The sequence below is a fragment of the Macrosteles quadrilineatus genome, unplaced genomic scaffold (assembly GCF_028750875.1).
Source record: "Macrosteles quadrilineatus isolate MER2022 unplaced genomic scaffold, UCM_ALF_1.0 Scaffold_2__2_contigs__length_208266976, whole genome shotgun sequence".
Classification (NCBI taxonomy): domain Eukaryota; kingdom Metazoa; phylum Arthropoda; class Insecta; order Hemiptera; family Cicadellidae; genus Macrosteles; species Macrosteles quadrilineatus.
This window is the reverse complement of record NW_026542595.1, coordinates 65,102,494-65,123,659: the sequence shown is the minus strand read 5'-3', so window position 1 is coordinate 65,123,659 and position 21,166 is coordinate 65,102,494. Positions and strand designations below refer to the sequence as shown.

The 21,166-nt window shown below is 33.6% G+C and overlaps 2 protein-coding genes across 4 annotated transcripts in view; one reads left to right on the top strand and one right to left on the bottom strand.

Annotated features, from left to right (window-relative positions):
• The window catches only part of LOC128988111 (thymidine phosphorylase-like), an 82,467-nt gene extending 66,447 nt beyond the window's left edge, over positions 1 to 16,020 (bottom strand). The window contains exon 1 of one of the 3 annotated variants that reach the window (XM_054409323.1): positions 16,000 to 16,020. The gene's annotated coding sequence lies outside the window, so the exon portion shown is untranslated. Of the gene's footprint in view, positions 1 to 7,116; positions 7,136 to 7,395; positions 7,508 to 15,999 lie in introns of those variants that run through there. The other 2 variants (XM_054409322.1, XM_054409324.1) reach the window with 2 other exon arrangements.
• Positions 1 to 21,166, top strand: part of LOC128988114 (transaldolase-like) — a 37,957-nt gene that overhangs the window by 7,543 nt on the left and 9,248 nt on the right. The window contains exons 2-5 of the mRNA XM_054409327.1: positions 2,380 to 2,503; positions 13,334 to 13,441; positions 15,028 to 15,159; positions 17,240 to 17,365. Coding sequence (XP_054265302.1) covers positions 2,380 to 2,503; positions 13,334 to 13,441; positions 15,028 to 15,159; positions 17,240 to 17,365 — 490 coding nt within the window. The remainder of the gene's footprint in view (positions 1 to 2,379; positions 2,504 to 13,333; positions 13,442 to 15,027; positions 15,160 to 17,239; positions 17,366 to 21,166) is intronic.

Genomic DNA, 21,166 nt, shown 5'->3' with positions numbered 1-21,166 from the left:
AGATAGAAATCTACGTTTCATATTAGTTATGTATGGACAACATATACAATATTTACATGCTAATAATAAGAAAATCTGGTCTTTATACACACATTCCAATCAAAAATAATTTTATGTGAAATGAAGAGGCTTGAAAACCAAACAGATATTTTTAAATAGTCGCCCTAAACTATATTACGATTGGCAACGTTAGACGTATATGTAATCTTACTAATACTGTCATGATTATTTCATTCATTTAATCCATAATTTCCGGAAAACTAAAAATAATACTAAGCTATGAAAACAGAAAAAGTATAGTTTAACTAATCTGAAAGATTGGCGACAAACATGGACAACGCAAAACAAAAGCCTGAGGGATGCATTTTCTTTATCCTAAAGGCGGTTCCAGACATGCGCCAGTCACCAAGCACGAAATATTAACGTTCAGTGATTTAGTTGTCTTGCTATTCACCGATTAAAAAGTAGACTTATACTACAAACATGTGTTGTTTTCCGAGCAAGTGTTAGTTTTTCCGTCCGTAGGGAACAGAAAATATTCGTTTACTTTTATGTATGCAAAAATACCGATTATGTGCAACACTACGTCACAGTGGTGGATAGTTGTACGAAAATGTAACCGTAAAATCTGAAAACAGCCAGCTTTATTACCTAAAACATATGGGATATTGCAGTGAATCTATCCACTAGTGTGACGTCATGAACCTTCAGCATGGCGTGTTTTTCTAGTGGGGCCTTGGTCGAAATCCCAAACAATGGACTTTGACAGGTAGAATGTACAGTCAGGTCCCTAAACAAGAGACTTAAGACAAATGTCCAGATTCGTCGTTGCACGACACGACGAGACTGGACACATTCAAATGTGTCCAAGCTTAACGTTGCACGCAAACGACGAACCTGGACACATTTATAAGTTGTCCAGGGTTGTCGTTTGCGTGCAACGTTACCCTTGGACACATTCAAATGTGTCCAAGTTTAACGTTGCATGCAAACGACGAACCTGGACAAGTTTTTAAGTTGTCCAGGGTTGTCGTTTGCGTGCAACGTTACCCTTGGACACATTCAAATGTGTCCAGGTTTAACGTTGCATGCAAACGACGAACCTGGACAAGTTTTTAAGTTGTCCAGGGGTGGCGTTGCACGACACGACGAATCTGGACACATTCAAAAGTGTCCAAGGGTAACGTTGCACGCAAACGACAACCCTGGAAACTTAATCTGTCCAACTTTAACGTTGTCCGCGTGTGTCGTTGTCCAAGTTCGGCGCGGTCCCGCTGGAGTGTTGGTATGCCCTCCACTTGTGTGTGGTGTTATCACTTGTCAGTTCTCAGAGCTCAAGCAAGAGCCGTGCCGTGCCGTAGTCTTTCTCTTTCTCTTCGTTATAGCCTACACTACAGTCCATCAGTGCTAACATTGTTCAATTGATTGTTAATACAAATGATTTTCATCACGATTAACATTTTTGTTAATAGCCTATACAAACTTATGTGTTTTAAGCTCCTAACTACTATATGCAGCACTTAATATTTTTTAAACAGATTCAGATCCTTTATTGATCAATAACACAAACAGTGCAATAGATCTTGTCATGCAACACGCAAAACATGCGTGCAAACATGCGTTTCATTGCTGTTATTCAATGAAAAACAGTAGGTCTAGTATAAATTTTTAAGATTTGCAAATGCAGATTACTGTAAGAAGGAAAGTAGAAACAAGCCTATGCAGACATAAGAAGTACTAACAATCAACAGTGTACTTACTTAAGTGTTAACTAACCTATGTGCCAAGAAGATTTCCTGACGGAAGGCCTAATAAAAAATCCTAAACAAGCTCAAGCATCGTTCATTCCATTCCAAAGTCTTTAAAAGTAGAATGGACCATTGTTATGGTCCATTGTTACATAGCTGTAATAATATACCATATTGTTGATTGGGGTTCATCTGCAAGGAGTCTGATTGGAGGAAATGAAATACGGCAGAATCAAACTAAATACGGCAGAGTCGCTTTTCATGGCGATAGAAGATGAGCCCCTTTCACGACCATCGGTGGATGTCAGTATGGTGTAGGCTATATAACGTTGTTAAAGACAAACTAAAGCAACTACGAGATAAGGCCAGGAGCGTGAATGGCTTATCAACAATGGACAATGCACCTACCCCCGCCCCCGCCTAAGCTCTGCTGATCCGGCAGTTTTTTTGAGTTCCGCGAAACGTGAGACTTTTGATGCCATGTTGTGTGTATGTGTGTGCTTATATATGTTTTGACGAGTCCTGGACATCACTGACAAAAATAAAGGTGGGTATACCTCTTCAAAAGTATGTGAAATTCTCTCCTAGTTTTAATTTTTTCTACTAAGTGTGATTATTTTTCATGTTTCAGCTATGAAAAAATACAAACCAACAGATGCTACAACAAATCCCTCGCTGATTTTAGCAGCAGCATCTCTACCTCAATACAAACATCTAGTGGAAAAGGCAGTAGAATTTGGCAGGAAAAATGGAAAGTAAGTTGAGACTTTAAATTGCTTATTTGCATCCAAAATGAGCAGTACATCGCAACCTCATGTCACATTGCATGTTTTAAAATCGGTACGCTTGTAATCCAGAAGGTCAGTAAATTTGAAACCAACATCGCGATCAATCGTGCAAGAGAAGAGTTTAATTCTATCCTATCTTCAGTTATGACCTTTGGCCAGCTGCTTCGGTTCTTTTGCTTGGTTTATGATTTGCTTTGTGACAAGTAACTCCCGAATTCAACAGTTTCGGGGTCTTATCTAGTTTTCCCTTTTATTTTTAGTGCATATTCTATCTTATCTTGCACTCTTACATATTTCACAATATCAAGATGTGTATGAGAATTTTCTCTGAGGTCATTGTCCTAAATTCACTACTCTGTTCATGTTTTATTGACAATTCCTGCTATTCCGCATTATTCATATTTTCTTTTAATCTTGTCTGATGTGTTGCGTTGCAATTGAGTGAATGTATCCATTTAAGGTAACTTACAGGTAATTTTTGTATCCCAAAATAAGACATAATTTTCTACTTGACCCAAGAGTCTAATTTCAAAATTAACCATCTGTGTAAATAGGGTTCAGCTTCCCGCCAGGTAACCAGTCATGCTACAAGCAACCAGCAAATATGCGACCTGCCCTGCTCCACTGTGTTTTTACCCTAAGAAGCAATTGTCAGTCCAAGCGTTGTCTTATCTATGAGCTATTGATCGATACAGTATTTCTTTGTTATGCTTCCATTCTATTTTCACCAAATGAACTGTGATGTATAAAAAATAATATGTGGTAGTCTACTGCATTTCAATAGTGGACCAAAACCGTGGAATATACATTGCATTTAACACACTAAGAAAAACAATTTTAAAAAATTGTTCGGTTATTTTAGTTTGTAAAATATATTTTTACATTAGTGCAAATTTTTTGATTTGTAAAAGGGAGATCTACAATGGACCAGATTCACATACTTAAACAAGTTATTAGTAAGCACTGGGAATACAATAAAGAAGTACATGGGCTTTTCATTGATTTTTCGAAGGCCTATGATAGCCTTGACAGGGGAAGAATATATCAGCAGATGGAAAAGTTTGGGATCCCCAGAAAACTAATAAAACTAGTAGAAATGTCCTTGAATGAATCAAAATGCAAAGTAAAAGTAGATGGAGAGTTATCAGAAAGCTTTGAAGTAAGAACAGGCGTAAGGCAAGGTGATGGAATGTCACCTATACTATTTAACATAGCATTAGAAGAGGCCCTCCAACAAGTAAGACAAACAAATATAGGTTTAGAAATGGGAACAAAAATAAACATCCTAGCTTTTGCGGACGATGTAGTAATTCTGTCCAAAAACAGAAATGACCTAGAGGAGCTAACCAGACTGTTCATAAAAAAATCAGAAAAAATGGGCCTAAAGATTAATGATGAGAAGACAAAATATATACACTTCACGAGACAGCCAAATGAAGTGAGGACAAATGAAATTAGTATAGATGGACATACTTTTGAAGTTGTTGAACAATTTAAATATCTAGGGGTAATTATATCAAGCAGCAATAGTGAAGAAATGGAAATAAATTATAGGATTGCTCAGGCCAATAAATGTATGTATTCTTGTAAGAAATTGTTGACTTCAAAGATTCTCTCACATAAAACGAAAATAAAAATATATCATAGTATAATTCGACCAGTATTAACATATGGAGCTGAAACTTGGATTTTAAATAAAAAAGAAGAAAACAAAATGATTGTTTTTGAAAACAAAATTTTAAGAATGGTATATGGACCAATACAAGAAAATGGGGAATGGAGAAAAAGGCATAATAGGGAGATAAGGAATATGTACAATGATTATGATGTAGTAGCACACGTGAAAGCAAGGAGAATAAGGTGGGCAGGACACGCACTACGGAGAGAACGAGGTTCACTACTAAAAGAAGCAAGTATAGGAAAGCCAGAAGGGAAACGACCATTAGGAAGGCCCAAGAAGAGATGGTGGGATAGTGTTTCCAGGGACGTCAGAGAAGTGGGGGCAGAAGTGGAAGAGGCAGAAGATCGAGAGAGATGGAAAGCAGTTGTTGGTGCGGCCAAATCCCGCCTTGGGCATAAATGGCCATGGGAGTGAGTGAGTGAGTGTGTGTATTAGTGCAAACTATTTACAAAAATATCTAGAACTTGTTCGGATGTTACAATTAACACTGACTTGAACTTCAAGAGAAAGACGCACTTACATACAGGGTGAATTTAAATGAGTTCCCCCCCTACTTTTTTCTACATTTCTTAAGATATCATCTCCGGACCACGTCAGATCATTGTTGAGTAGTAAGTACTTCATTTTGACTGGGTATACATTTTTGGCCGCCATCTTGGATCCGCCATATTGGATACAAAGTTTTTTTTCAAATGTAAAGGTAGGGTTGTGACCCATTATTTCCAACTAGAATTGTACGCTGATTACAATGCCGCAATTAGTTTTTAAAAATCTTGATCCGTTCTTAAGTTATGAGGAATTTTTATAACTTTATTTTTAGCGCATTTTAACATTGTGCATTTACAAACTAAGACTATAATCTAAAAATAGTGCTAGATAAAGATAAGTATACACCACCATTCATTGTCGACTTATTTTCACTTGGTTATGACAGATGTAGTTTTTTGAGCCGCCATCTTGAATCCACCATTTTGAAATGTGATCAATTAATTTAAATATGAAGGTGGTGTTGTGACCCATCATTTTGATCTAATTTTTTATGCTGAACTCAATGCCGCAATCCGTTTTTCATTTGCATCTTTGGACTTTGAAATATTGAAATTTTAAATAAGAGTATTTTAATATTTCATCAAGAAAGCTTGATAACCAAAAACGGATTGCGGCATTGAGTCCAGTATAAAAAAGTAGTTCAAAATGATGGGTTACAACACCACCTTCATATTTAAATTAATTGATCACATTTAAAAATGGCAGATCCAAGATGGCGGCTGAAAAAACTTCATCCGTCATAACCAAGTGAAAATATGTCGACAATGAATGGTGGTGTATACTTATCTTTATCTAGCACTATTTTGAGATTATGGTTTTAGTTTGTTAATGCACAATGTTAAAATGGGCTAAAAATAAAGTTATAAAAATTCCTCATAACTTTAGAACTGATCAAGATTTTTAAAAACTAATTGCGGCATTGTAATCAGCGTAAAATTTTAGTTTGAAATAATGGGTCACAACCCTACCTTTACATTTGAAAAAAAAACTTTGTATCCAATATGGCGGATCCAAGATGGCGGCCAAAAATGTATACCCAGTCAAAATGAAGTACTTACTACTCAACAATGATCTGACGTGGTCCGGAGATGATATCTTAAGAAATGTAGAAAAAAGTAGGGGGGGAACTCATTTAAAATTCACCCTGTATAAATATACAAGGCATGGTTGCATTTTGGTGAATTACCCATATATGGAATAAGCTATTACTGTAGGTCTCATGGTGATGATTTGACTAGGCTATGGGAATGGGGACCATTAATGGGGTTTCCCATATTTTTACTATATTGTATCCCTAAAAAATTAGTATAATGAGGCGTGGTTGTATGCCTAAAGCTTAGTTAAAAACAATAAAAAAAAGTTTAAATTAAATATTCCTATGCTGTTTATTTATGGATATAGAAACTGTATTATTTATTTATAATACAGTTTCTATTAAACTGTTTCTATTAAACTATCTCAGTTTCTATTAAACTGGATATAGAAACTGTATATTATTTATTGCATTATCCATGTATTGCTTAAAGGAATAAATATATATTGTCTATATTTTAATTTAATTTGTCAATTGTATGAAGCTATCAACATTTTAAAAAACAGCTATAATCTAGCAGCAAACCTAAGTAGCCTACTCAATAAAAATAGTTTTATTTATATAAGAAATAAATCTGACAATTTGAAGGGATAATTTGAGTGGAAATCTTGCCAGGTAAAATAAAGTCATAGCCTATACTTTGTAACCTATTTTAGAGTTTCATTACTAAGAAAACGTTTTCTTTTTGTATGCAAGTAAAATCCTAGTTAGGATTTAACATTCAAGTGATGCGAGTTAAAATTAGACTTATGACTTGACCTTAACATTGGTTTATCATTATCTATAGTACCTTGCTCCTCTTTATCTCCCTTGAACTCTTGAAAACTTCGATAATCATAATGTCTACATAATTTTCATAATTTTCTTGTACATTCTTAATTATTAAATCTGACAAAAATTATCATCAGTAAAAAAAACTATACTAGGGGGTTAATATTGTGTTTTTAATAGTAAAATGAATCTTTTAAATGTACTGTAATTAGAAAGTTTTAAAATAACAGTCATATCAAATTTGTGGATATAATATAATTTAATAGTTTTATATATATATGTTTTATCACTTTGCAGATTTTGTAAGTGTAAACAACCAAACCTGGCACAAATTGCATAAAACAAAGTTATATGCTGAAATTGATGTTTCTATACATCTATTTTTTCTAGAGCTTTTTTGAGGCACTGGTAAGGAGTTCAAAATAATTTTATTTTGCTACTAAATTTTGTTTGGTTTTAAGTGCTTTATGAAAAATTAATACACACCTTTAATCAATTTTTATTTTTATGTTGTCTCAAATGGCAATTCCAGGTTAAAACACCAGTAAATTATAATGAAATGAGACTTGATATGTAACTGGTTGGCTGCAAATATGAAACTCGTCACTGTATTGACTATAAAAACATGTAGAATTTCAGACTGATCTAGTGGAGCTCAAAACCCTAAATCAAATTTGTTGTGTTTACCACCTTAAACCCGTTATTTTATGAACAAATGTAATGCTCCACAACTAATTCATTATTTTATTTTACTGGAATACTCACTTAGAAATAGTGTGAAGAAGTTATGTCGCCTGAACGTTGTGAGGTCAACTGTAGTGTATTATATTGATTTAATACAACAACTATCACACAATAACTATAACAATAAAGAGCTTAAGCATTTGATCATTGCCATTTGATAAAACCGTTATCAATTCCTGTGAAGTGAGGGTTATCATCAGATATGCATTTATACATCCTAAGCTCTAAATAATCGTGTTAAAACTAAGTTTTGAAAAGAGTTTCAATTTTCATAACTCTTGGGGCATTATTTGTGAAAACCGTCAAGTCAAAGTACTGTAGATCCTCTATAACTCAGCTTAAATGAGCGGCTAGAAGGCCGAATTTAGGAAAAGGCCAGATCATCGAGACACCATTTAAATTAGTTGAGTAACCATTAGTTAATTTGAGGCAGCCAAAGTTCCTGCAAAAAGTTAACAGGAATGACTTGATGCATAGCTGTTTTATGTAAAATAATAACAAAAAATAATTGCAGTCTAGGAGCGATGAACTTTTATGAGTGGGTGGCGAGTGTGCTTATATGAGTTCTGTGTTTAGTGCCTCGATTCATCACCACTTGCCAGTACTGTTGCAGTGTAATTTTTTGTTTTACTGTAATCCTTATTATTATGGCTATTCTAATTATCTGGAAAAATAGTTACGTTGTATTGGATTGAGGATAAGAGGGAGAAAGTGTCCGCTTCTGATACCATTACTGTAGTTCGATTCTTGTGCTTATGTTATGAGGTTTTCTAATCCTCATCATAGAATTTTTACTAATTTTTCTGAACTAATAATAAAAAACCAAGTACAGTAAAACTTCACTACCTTGATAATTTGTGGACCCAGAGTACCGGTATGTCGAGTTTGGGGGTTGTCAAGTTATCCTGAACATACGATTTAAACTAAATGTTCTTTAACATTTATAAAATACTAGCTGTTACCCACGGGCTTCACCCCGTTTGACTTCATGAGTATTAGTAAAACTATTGACTGTTTAAGTCAAGCTTAAATAAACCAAAACGGAATACAGTTATAGAAACAAATAATCACATCTGATTTTAATAAAGTATTAATTGACAGAATAACAAACAAATAAGTAGGCCTACATCTGAGGTATTTTAACATTAGGTATATGGAAAGTTCCCTTTAAAAAGGAATTACAACAACTTATGAAATAATAGATAGTTTTGCAAAAGGTTTAAACATTTTAAGTATATCGTTGATGGGGGTATGACTTGTAGTTTTCTCAAAAGTTAATGGGTAGTTTGGGATTTATGGATTTTGGAAAAAATAAAGTCAATAAGTTAATGAATTAGGCACTTAAAAAATAAAACTCCCTATTCACACACTATCTAAAATTATTTATTAAATTATAAACATAACTGTAAACAATCCTACTTTGACAGTTCTAATTTTGTATCACAGCTGCTTGGTTGAAATTGGCAACCGTTGTCATAAATTTAGACAATTAATAGTGCTGCACCCTGTTGGTACATCTTGTAACCTTTTAATGTTATTGATCATCACAGAATCATATTTTTTAGTTGAAACAGCTGTTAAGGTTCTTTAATTCCATTTAAATATTAGTACTCATAAGGTTAACATGGGAAACTCCAGAGCCACTAGAGCGGAGCCCTTTTGACGGATCTGCACCAAACTTCACGCAAACGATCCTTGAATAATTCTTAATTATGGCTGTAATTTAATTGCAATCGGTCCAATGGTGTCTGAGCTCATTACGTTCAAATATATATATACAAATTTCCTCTTTTAGCGAATTTCCCTATAGGGAAGTAGCTATTACCGTAGGTGGCACGGTAAGACCTAGACCCGGGACCGATTTACTTTTTCATTTTGATGTCCCCAGAGGCCAAAAACACCATTCGTTCAAATTTTTATATATGTATATATACCTATATAGACTTATATATATATATATATATATATATATATATATATATATATATATACGTCCGTGAACGCGATAACTTGAGTAATTTTTGTCCGATTTTGATGAAATTTGGTTTAAAGGTGTAAAGCGGGATAAACTTGAATGAGTTCGCGAACCAGCACGATCGGACCATGGAAACGGGGCTTTACGGGGGGTTTTATGGGGTAAAAATAGGTTTTTCTCACTTTTGACCCTCAAAACACAAAATTTCCCGATTTCTCTTTAGACCTTTTTAAAGAGCTTAAAAAAACAAATAATTTAGTATATAAAAGTATTTTTGTTCAATTATTAGTAACGGAGAAAATTTAAAAAATTGTAAATTTAAAATTCCTATGTTATTCTTATGGAGAATATTGTCAAATGTTGTAGTTTGCTTGTTTATGGATATATTTTGATCAAACTTGGCAAATTTATTTATTTTGTACTAAGCTATCAATATTTTACTCAAAAACACACTTTATTAGTTTCCTTGTAGCAGCAAACCTAGGTACTCGTTAAACCTAATGTTATTAAAATATATTTAACTGAAAATCAATTTAGACAAATGGAAATTCGCTTAGTCGGCAGGTTTGCTGCGGCGGGGGTATTATAAATATAGGCTAGACTAGCAGAATACCCATCCTTTGTACAGGGTTGGCGTAGCCATAATAATGTTCTACCACTACACCTGAACAAAAAAATTAAATTATCAAATATTTGCACAATACCAAAAGATCTATAAGTATAAAAGAGGATGTTTGTATATATATATATATGTTTGGCAGTGATAAACTCAGACACCGCTGAACCGATTGCCACGAAACTTGGTACATACGTGTAGAATTTCATGGAATAGGTTTATACACCATCAATTTCGTGATCCGTCCAATCGGCTCCGCCCCAGTGGCTCTGGAGTTTCCCATGTTAACCTTATGAGAAATGGAATTAATGAATCTTAACAGCTGTTTCAATTAAACAAGTTGGTTCTGTTCTATGATGTTCTATAGCATTAAAGTTACAAGGATTACCAACAGGGTGCAGCACTATTATTTCTTTTACATTTATGACAACAGCTAATTTGTAACCAAAAGGTGAGTGAGCATAGCGAACAAACTTCAACCTGGAGGCGAGTTAGCGTAGTGAACGAGCTAACCTGAAGGCAAGTGAGCGTAGCGAACGAGCTAACCTGAAGGCAAGTGAGCGCAGCGAACGAGCTCCAACCTAAAGGTGAGTGAGCGTAGCGAACAAGCTCCAACCTAAAGGTGAGTGAGCGTAGCGAACGAACTTCAACCTAAAGGTGAGTGAGCGTAGCGAACGAACTTCAACCAGGACGTGATTGAGCCATGCGAACGAGATCATCTTGAAAATACTGTCATTAATAACCATGAATGAAAATAACCATTAATAATTAAGCTAGCATAACCTAGCATTAATATAAGAGCAATTATAACGAATCGGTTATCCTTTGTACTATATGTGTTTCATTAGTTGTCGTAAGTATTTTAATTTAGTAATAAGCACTTCATATACAATAAGACAATTAATCGTTATGGTACTTAAATTATAAATAGTCAAAGGCAAGACAACGTCTGCCGGGTTCAGCTAGTTATTTATAAATTAAAAACATAAACTTAATTGTAAACAATCCTCCTTTAACAGTTATCATTGTGTATCACAGCTTTTTGTCGCTGCTTGGTTCAAATTAACTATTGTCATAAATGCATAAAATATGAATAGTGCTGCACCATGTTAGTAAACCATATAACTTTTTAATGACATTGAATATCATAGAACCAACTTGTGTACCTAGTTGAAACAGCTGGAAAAATGCTTTAATTCCTTTTAAATATGAGTAATCATAATAAATTAATAATGAGTTAAATCTATATCGCGCCACTCATCCTACACTCATCCTCCACGCATATTTGGGTTAAAATACGCACATAGTGGCGTCCCCATCTTAAATAATTGATAATTGATAAGGTTAACATGGGTCACTCCAGAGCCACTGGGGCGGAGCTCGAAAGAACTTTTAGATTTATGTCTATTATGTTGGTTTACCTTAAGAATACCACATAAATATGTCTATATGTTAATCGGTAATGTAAGCTATCATCATACCAAATTTCAACCCAATTCAACCAGTATTTAATGGGTGATTGAACTTCAAACAAACAAACATACAAAAAAACAAACACACAAACTTTCACATTTATAATTGATTAGTATGACTGTAACATCTTTATTGCGCCATGTCAGCTCTCGACTGTTGAGTTACCGGGTGTCAAGCTAGTTAGGTTTTATTGTAGTTGAAAAATGTTTTCAAACCACAATTCTTGTAAATTTGAAATTCAAGCCTGACGTCCTAATCCACATGTAATAATAACCAGTAGTAAGTCAGCAACATGTTTTCTTTCCTCTAAGATGACAATATTGAAATTTTCCTCAATTTTAAAAAATGGTGAAGAGAGGTCAATTGAAATATGACTTTGAGTTAAACTAGAACCACTTTTTAGCAATTAATTGGTAAGACAACAAACACATCAGGTCTAACTGTTAAATTACAGCAATTCACTTAGGCCTATATGAATACATTAGCCCACAGCAGTGTTACAAAAACTCTTTTCTGGTGTCTCTTCTTTGTCTTGGATTTTTTTAGTGACCCATTTACTTAATAATATTAACTAGAGGACCCATGCTGCTCCACAGTGTTAAAATAAATATAATATCCGAGAAATAAACAAATTTATGATTTTTGATTGAGTAATACAGTATCTTGAGCTTAAACTGAATCAAACGATCAATAGCTCAAATTAAAGCATATATTTTACTGATTATTTTGAGTCTAAAACATATAGAAACACTCCTCGCCGCAGCAAACCTGCCGACTAGACGAATTTCCAATTGTCTGAATTGATCTTCAATTAAATCTATATAAATAACATTAGATTTAGCGAGTACCTAGGTTTCCTTTTAGGAAACTAATAAAGTGTACTTTTTTTGTAAAATATTAATAGCTTAGTATAAAATAAATAAAATTGTCAAGTTTTATCAAAATGTATCCATAAACAAGCAAACTATAACATTTTACAATACTCTCCATAAAAATAACATGGGAATTTTAAATTTACAATTTTTAGAATTTTCTCTGTTACCAATAGCCATACAAAAACACTTTGATATATACTAAATTATTTGTTTTTTTTAAGCTCTTTACCTCTAGAGAGAAATTGGGAAATTATCTGTTTTGAGGGTCGAAAATGAGAAAAACCATTTTTATACCATAAAATCCCCCGTTCCCATGGTGCGATCATGATAGTGCTGCACCCTGTTGGTTAACCTATTAACTTTTTGATGCTATCAAAGAAAACCCACCGAAGAATCAAACAAAAAAAATCATGAGGTTAACATGAGAAAACTCCAGAGCCACTGGGGCGGAGTAGATTGGATGGATCACAAAATTGATGGTGTATAAATCTATTCTATGAAATTCTACACGTATGTACCAAGTTTGGTTTCAATCGGTCCAATGGTGTCCGAGCTCATAACGTTCAAATATATATAAAAATAAAAACCAAATTTAACCCCCTTAATAAATAGGCCTACATGGGGAGCAAAGTTTGTTTACGTTGAAGCCATTATTTAACGTATTAGGATAAATTAATGCTATTAGATACCCTGGTATTAGGTTAGTGTGTGTTGGAATAAATTCTATATAATTAAGAAAAGTTTATAAAACGTTAAATCAGCGAGCTATTATTTTTCAACACATCCTTTAATATTAAATTTAAACTCAAACCACTACAAAGAACAATAAAATCATTAATTAGCATAGAGAACAAAATTTCCAAAAAGTATAAAATATTTAGAATATGTTTCAAATTAAATATGTATATAACAAAAAAAAACTGACAAATTGTAACACTAAATACCTACCCTGTTATTTGGGAATTTTAATAAGAGTTACGTTATGACATTATGGTCTTGCTAATTATGATAATTTTGCAGGACCTTGAAGGAGCAAGTAGAATCTGCTATGGACAAACTGGTTGTCTTATTTGGAGTGGAGATTCTTAACATTATACCTGGTAGGGTGTCTACTGAGGTCGATGCTAGGTATGTATTTTACATAATTAAAATAACTAGGTTCCAAGTTTCTAAACATTGGCAATATTTGTGTACTACTACTGTGCAAGAGTTTTAATGATGGTTACAAGTATAGTCAGTTAATTGATGTCCAGAAAAATTTACATCCTCCTTAATTCCTCTCTCTCTCCCTCCCCCAGAGACACTTGGACAGCAACAAAAAGTTAAATAATACTCAACAACAACGTTGTTTTACTTCCCTATATAGATTAAATTAGAAATTATTTTCTGTAAAGACTGAGGTGCTTCTGCGAAGTATCTATCGCTCTCTAAGCACTTTAGTTATGAACCGTGTACATTCACCTAATAGGTTTTACTTTTGGTCAGATTTGTTTACATTTTGGGCCCTGAATCATAGTCTCTTCTAATACAAAGTCACACCCATCACTATGGCAACGCTGCAATCCCCTCCACTCACAGCCCTTCTCGCCACAGTCACTACATGACTGAAAACGTACTGTTATCATATTGATTAACCAATGGTCGATGTGCGCCACTGTTGGCTATAGCCAGTACTGAGTACAACAGCTCATCATTAAGATCTAATGATGTCTGCTTGATTAGCAACCACTGGAGACAACTAGCTTAGCTACCTGGCCTAACAATGGCTGAGCTGTCTAAGGTAGTTAAGGGTTGTGCCGCTAGAGCCTACACGACATGGCTTCAGACAGTCGTTATAGGTTATAACGGCTATGGACACATGTCTTTTTTATTGTTCTAAAAGTTTAAAAGTTATGTTTAGTTTAAGATTATATTGTCTGATGATATAAAACAGAATTATAACGTAATAATTAAAAGCACATTATTTGATAACTTGGTAATTTTTGTATTTGTGTATTGAAAACCGAATTTGGTTCATATTCCACTTGTGGATATGGTTTATGTGCCTTTTAACCCATAAATACATAGTAAACCCACTCACAGTAACTCCGAAATGCTGTTTAAAAGTTTCTACCGGTGGCGCTTATCAGAGTTTTAGGGATCACTTTAAGTACCACTTGTAGTACCCATGTATGTTTCAACAAAATTTGCTAGAGTGAACTTAGCTTTGAGATGACTATATAACACAAATAAAAGTCTTTTGTAGGACTCTTTGAACAGAAAACAGCCTTTAACATTCAATAATTTATTAACCGAAATAATAAGTTATCCAAAATATCCCCGCCCCCTTTATTTCGGTCAATTGTTGTTTGCTGTAATATAATTTTTGCCAGTTATGAGTATATTATTCTCAAACAGTGTCTATCTATAGACTATAACTTATTATTTTGAATTGTTACACTTAACTTTCATTTATTGTTTTTTTGAAATTAAGATTAGTAGGCCTAAGTAGTAATCAATTTAGTGTCCTTATTACATTTATTATATTTGTTATAGTAAAAAGAAAATTCTGTTGTAGATAGTTAAAGGTCAATAATTCCATTTGTTACATTTTGGTACTCAAACATTTTTGTTGTAAAAATCATATTTTATATTTTTATCATACTACCATAGATAAAACATAGTCCTAAGGGACTATGTTTTTTTCTATGATACTACTAAGTTAATTTTTTCAGGTTGTCTTTTGACAAGGAAGCAAGCATTGGAAAGGCTAAAAAATACATAAAAATGTATGAAGAACACGGAATCAAGAAAGAACGAATTTTGATTAAACTTGCCTCAACGTGGGAAGGCATTCAGGCAGCCAGGTAACTGGGTCTAGGCTTGATATTAGCAAGTAATATAAACAAGATGTTTAAGTATTGATACAAGCTTACAGTGTGGAAGTGACATTACAACTAGTTTAATTGTCAATGTAGGATCAAGACAGTGATTTATTCTCTCATAACTTGCCATCAAAGGTGGGGGTAAGGCGAGGTATTGGATACTTCGTACTTCTCTATGCAGATTAAATTATTCTCCTCTACTCAAGTAGTATAATAAAAAAAATTAAAACATGAGTGCCTCCAGGCAACTCCCTTGACAAAATATAAATTATAAAATAACTACCTATGCTCTGACTGGTTTGCTAAGCTGGTTTGAAACTGATCAATGCTTTAAAAATAGTTCTATATATGTTATTTATAGTGTATACGTTATTGTATGTAACGTAATAGGCTATATAAAAAAAGACTAATATTTGTTAGTAATAACAATAAACTTGTTCTGTTAAAAAAATTCTGTTACAAGGTGTAAAAAAGCAGCTGGTGCCTGTTGTCAGTAGATAGAAACACACTCACACAACATTAATATTAAATTAACATGTAAAAAGCAACAATTAATAAATGACTAGTATTCAGTTATTATTTGTATCATATTTTTTGAAGGAGATGGCTTTTTCCCCAAACAAGCTATTTTTTAATTCCCCATGAAGAATTCCTGCTGGGGTGTCTGGCTTAAATTACTACTGTGTAGAACTGTAGATATGTAGAATTTGAATGTAAATTTAAATAAAATAAAAATCATGGTTCATAGAAGTAAAAAACCAAAGAGAATGCTATGGTGGTGCAAGTACAGGTAGTAGTGGTACAAGTGAAGAATACACATACCTCAGAGCGATGTTTACTGTGTGAGAAGATTAGCCTCACTGTTCCATGATTACCAGTAAATTGTCCTAGTAAATCATCTTAAGTGAATGCTCTCTTCCTGTTGAGCTGCCCAACCCTGCCCTAAGCCTCATCCAAATTAAAAATATTCTGAATAAATGCAGCTTTGAATACCACTAACCTTACTACAAGTCATTTGATTGTAAAATCAATAAGTTATACTTGAGTTATAAATAATTTACTATATATGAATAATGAAATTAGTTTTACATTTAATTGCCTAAAACTATCAACTCTAAACTAGAAAGGATGGTGCTATCGCGTTTGTTGTTCTTCACTATAAATATAAACCTCATCATCACTACCAACTGGTGAATTGTGAAGATCTTGAGCTGAAGCCACCTTAAGTTATTTACAAAAACCATTTACAACATAGAGTTGGGTGAGTTTGGGACAAAAAAGTGAATTTTTGGTAGTGTGTCTTATATTTTCCCACTTATATAATTCAGCAGATTTTCAAATTAAATACATCTGTGGATGGGCAGTTTGAAGTTGTGTCCACAACTTGTTGAAGTGTAAATAAACGAGCTTCTATACCCTACGGATGCATTGAACGACGTCCAAGTGCCACGACGTCTAATAATATTATTCAGTGTCACAACGTCCAAAATATAATTTTTGAGCTGTTGCACGACGTCCAATATAAAATATTTGACTGTTGCACGATGTCCAAGTGCCACAACGTCCAAACGTACAGTAACTGCAAAAAATATAGTCCTTCTACAAGCATTGGACGTCATGGGATTGGTCGTCGTGTAACAGCACACTTTATATTCTTTGAAAAAAAGTAGCAGTTGCATGACGTCCAAAGCCCCTGCTATGCCTTTTGCACGACGTCCAATAGCTCAGCGTTTTTGCACAACGTCCAAAGTTCCTGGACATCGTGCAACAACTCAAAAATTATGTTTTGGAAGTTGTGGCACTGAATAATATCATTGGATGTTGTGGCACTTGGACGTCATGCAACACTCCCTACGCTACCCATGCTTCGCAACGGGAAGAGAGCGCAGAAGAGAGTAATGATGCTATTGAAATCTCCTGCATTAAATATTTGCACATCTATTATTCATTATTAGAATAACAACTTAATATTACCACCTAGTGAGGTAAAATTCTTTTTTTTTTTATTTACAACCTGACTCTGCTGTTGTTAAGCCAACAGACTGTAGTGCCAATTTTGCAGGTCGTTGGAGAAGGACAGTGGCATCCACTGCAACCTGACTTTGCTGTTCTCGTTCGCACAGGCTGTGGCTTGTGCTGAGGCTGGCGTAACCCTCATCTCTCCATTCGTTGGGCGCATTTTAGACTGGTAGCTATCCCTTTATCTCTAACTTAATACTTGTAAACTTAATGGGTACCTTACAATATTATTAGTTATAAGTATATTTAATGTCTTAGTGACTAAAAGAGCATTTAAAAGAGCCATCAAAACCAACAATATAAACCAACTAATGGAGTGCTGGCTCAGTAGTTGCCATGTTGCTCTGTTAAAAAGTAATATATAGATAAAATATTTCTAATAGGGATGGTCAAGTCTCGAAATTTCGGGAAATTTTAAATCTCGTTACACGAGACGAGATTTCTTTTTGGCCGAGATTTTTATCGAGACGAAAATTTAAAAAAAAAAAAAAAAAAAAAAAAAAAAAATTAAAAACGCCTGCAGAAAGTCAATGCAATACCCGCAATACAGGAGCGTGTTGTAGTTGCGTTTCCTTTGCGAAGGCGTTCTTATTTAATTAATTCTATAAATGTAAATATTACTCTAATTATTTTAATAATATTACTTTAATAACATTTGAGAAGTTTTGTTAAGTGTAAGCAGTGTGAGGAATGTTTTATTACTATAAAAAGTCAAAACAAGTAACTATTTTTTATAAAAATTAATATTGCTTTTATTTTATGATTTATTTTATTTTAGGATAAGTTGAACTCTATCCTAACTGATATCACTATGTTTCCTAATCGTAGGCATTTTTAATAAGTTAGGCGTGATTAATAAAAAAATGTTATGCTGATGTTTTTTAATAAAAGATTGTAAATATTCTTGCATATTATCATTATTTTTGTATTTAAACAGTCATCTAACAATGTTACAAAATCAGGTAAAAATTTTGAACGTGCATTTCCCGTTGTGTATGAGAAGGACAATCCCGTCTCGATCTCGTCTTGAAATTTTATGAGAAATAAAAAATCTCGTCTCGTCTCGTCTCGAACTAAAAATTCAATCTCGTCCATCCCTAATTTCTAATGCATGACAAAACTCTTTTTACTCTTCAAAGCTCTGTGCCTATTTTGTTTCTTGCTGAAAATTACCTATTTGAACTCTTAAAAACTACACTTTCACTAAACTTAATTTTAGATGATTTTAGACAACTGTAATTGCTAATTCCAAATTGTACTTGGTAAAATAATAAATAATAACATAAACTAACCAACACAATTAGACTTATCATCCCATTGTAAATGTTAAAGCTCAGTGACTCTAGCTAGGTCTCTAGTTCATGTCTGGTGACACTTATCGCTAGTGTTTTTTGAAATTTTGTTTATTTTATTCTGGGGTTAATTTAATGATTTTTGCTTTATTATTATTTTATCTTTTGCTGGACAGTTTACACGAGGGTGTCTGAATCCACCACAAAAATAGCATTTTGAACGTACAGCTCCTACAGTAGGGTCGTGACTAACATTCATGGTTTTATCAGTAACAGGGTCCTTAGTCAATGAGTAATTTGAAACAGCATTTATTGTTGCACAAGGAGTGTCATACTGGATGGAATGTAGTTGGGCCAACTCCAAAGCATGAGCTTGAGCATGAGCATCCGCTAAAGTCAACTTTTCATTTTCAAGTATGCGTTGTCGTATTGCAGGACTTAGTAGACCTCTAATAAATGAGTCATGAATACAGTTGAATGAATATGATTTTTCTCTGCTGTAACTGCTTTAAATTGACAGTCGGGACTGAGTAAATACCAGTCAACAGTCTCATTTGGTTCTTGTCGGCGAGTGAAAAGTTTATGCCTAGCAAAAACCTCGTTTACAGGTTTAACAAATATATTTCTGAGGACAGTTAGAGCTTCATTGTAAGAATTGCATTGACTTAGTATATTTCGTGCCTAGGTGCGAAAATGAGGTTTTGCCAGCTTAAGATCATTTTAGCAAATTCCCCATATAGGGAATACGCTATTACCATAGTACTCATGGTAAGAACTGGACCCAGGACCGATTTACTTTTTTGTTTTCATGTCTCTGGAGGCCTCAAACACCATCCGTTCAATTTCATATCTGTATATATATCTATCTGTTAGCACGATAACTTGAACAAAAATGAACCGATTTTGATTAAATCTTCTCTATAAAAGAGGAACTATGTACCTATGTATCATGTATGTATATATATATATATATATATATTAGGGATGGACGAGATTGGATTTTTAGTTCGAGACGAGACGAGACGAGATTTTTTATTTCTCATAAAATTTCGAGACGGGATTTCCCTTCTCATACACAACGGGAAATGCACGTTCAAAATTTTTACCTGATTTTGTAACATTGTTAGATGACTGTTTAAATACAAAAATAATGATAATAGGCAAGAATATTTACAATCTTTTATTAAAAAACATCAGCATAACATTTTTTTATTAATCACGCCTAACTTTTTAAAAATGCCTACGATTAGAAAACATAGTGATATCAGTTAGGATAGAGTTCAACTTATCCTAAAATAAAATAAATCATAAAATAAAAGCAATATTAATTTTTATAAAATAGTTACTTGTTTTGACTTTTTAAAGTACAGTAATAAAACATTCCTCACACTGCTTACACTTAACAAAACTTCTCAAATGTTATTAAAGTAATATTATTAAAATAATTAAAGAATTAATTAAATAAGAACGCCTTCGCAAAGGAAACGCAACTACAACACGCTCCTGTATTGCGGGTATTGCATTGACTTTCTGCAGGCGTTTTTAATTTTTTTTATTTTTTTTATTCTCGTCTCGATAAAAATCTCGGCCAAAAAGAAATCTCGTCTCGTGTAACGAGATTTAAAATTTCCCGAAAATTTCCCGAAATTTCGAGACTTGACCATCCCTAATATATATATATATATTCATGTACCTTGTGGACTCCAAAACCGCTCGACAGATTGCAATGAAACTTAACTGGCATTATTAAGCATTATTCAAGGATGGTTTGTGTGAAGTTTGGTGCAGATCCGCTAAAAGGGCTCCGCCCCAGAGGGTTTTAAGTAGGCCAATGTCAGACTTTTTGAACAATGTTTACAAATAAATATAGGCTGTGTAGTTTATTTTGTAAATTATTGCATGCTCGACTTCAGAATGATGATTATATAATTCAAAATAAAACACTTAAAGTTTTTAGGGATGACCGTTGTAAGCCAACATTTTGATTTATCCGATCTAGGTCTGCTCCTGTTAGGGTTGGTTAGAGGGGGTTCTACTGTATGTATTTTTAGGAAGTTGTAATTTGAAACTGAACCAGGGTAAAAACAATTCCATAATGTGTAATATAAAAGTTGTCATATATGTGTTTGATTGATTCAAAACAATTTTATGGTTCAGAACAATACTGCATTGCAAGTTTGATCGTCATTTAGTCTTAAATATAATCAAGAGTACATTGTTCCCACTTTTAAGACCCAGGCAATAAAGATTTAAAGATAAGATTAAAGTGTAATATGGCCTAACAGTGCAGGCAATTGTTCAATTGCTAAGAAAGTAAAAATAAATACAATGTTAACTCTCATTGTTCATTAGTTCAATAAATAACACATCTGCCTAAATCCTAAAGATGTGTTAAGACTTAAGAGGTATGTAAGGGGTTTTATCTGCTTCCCGGGAAAAAATTGTGGGCGTGTTGACTAACCCAAATACATAATGCAATGGGCTCTAACATTTTTTTAAGTAACCAAACCACTTAATAATTGCAAGTTGCGCCTATGAGACTCATGTAGAAGTACTTTCAGGGCATGAGAATTGCTCACTGTGCCCTCTGCCTCTAAATTTTAAATGTGGCTAATATTTTACAACCATCGGTACAGTAGTGTTGTATTTTTAAATAAATGTTACTTGGGATGTTAGCT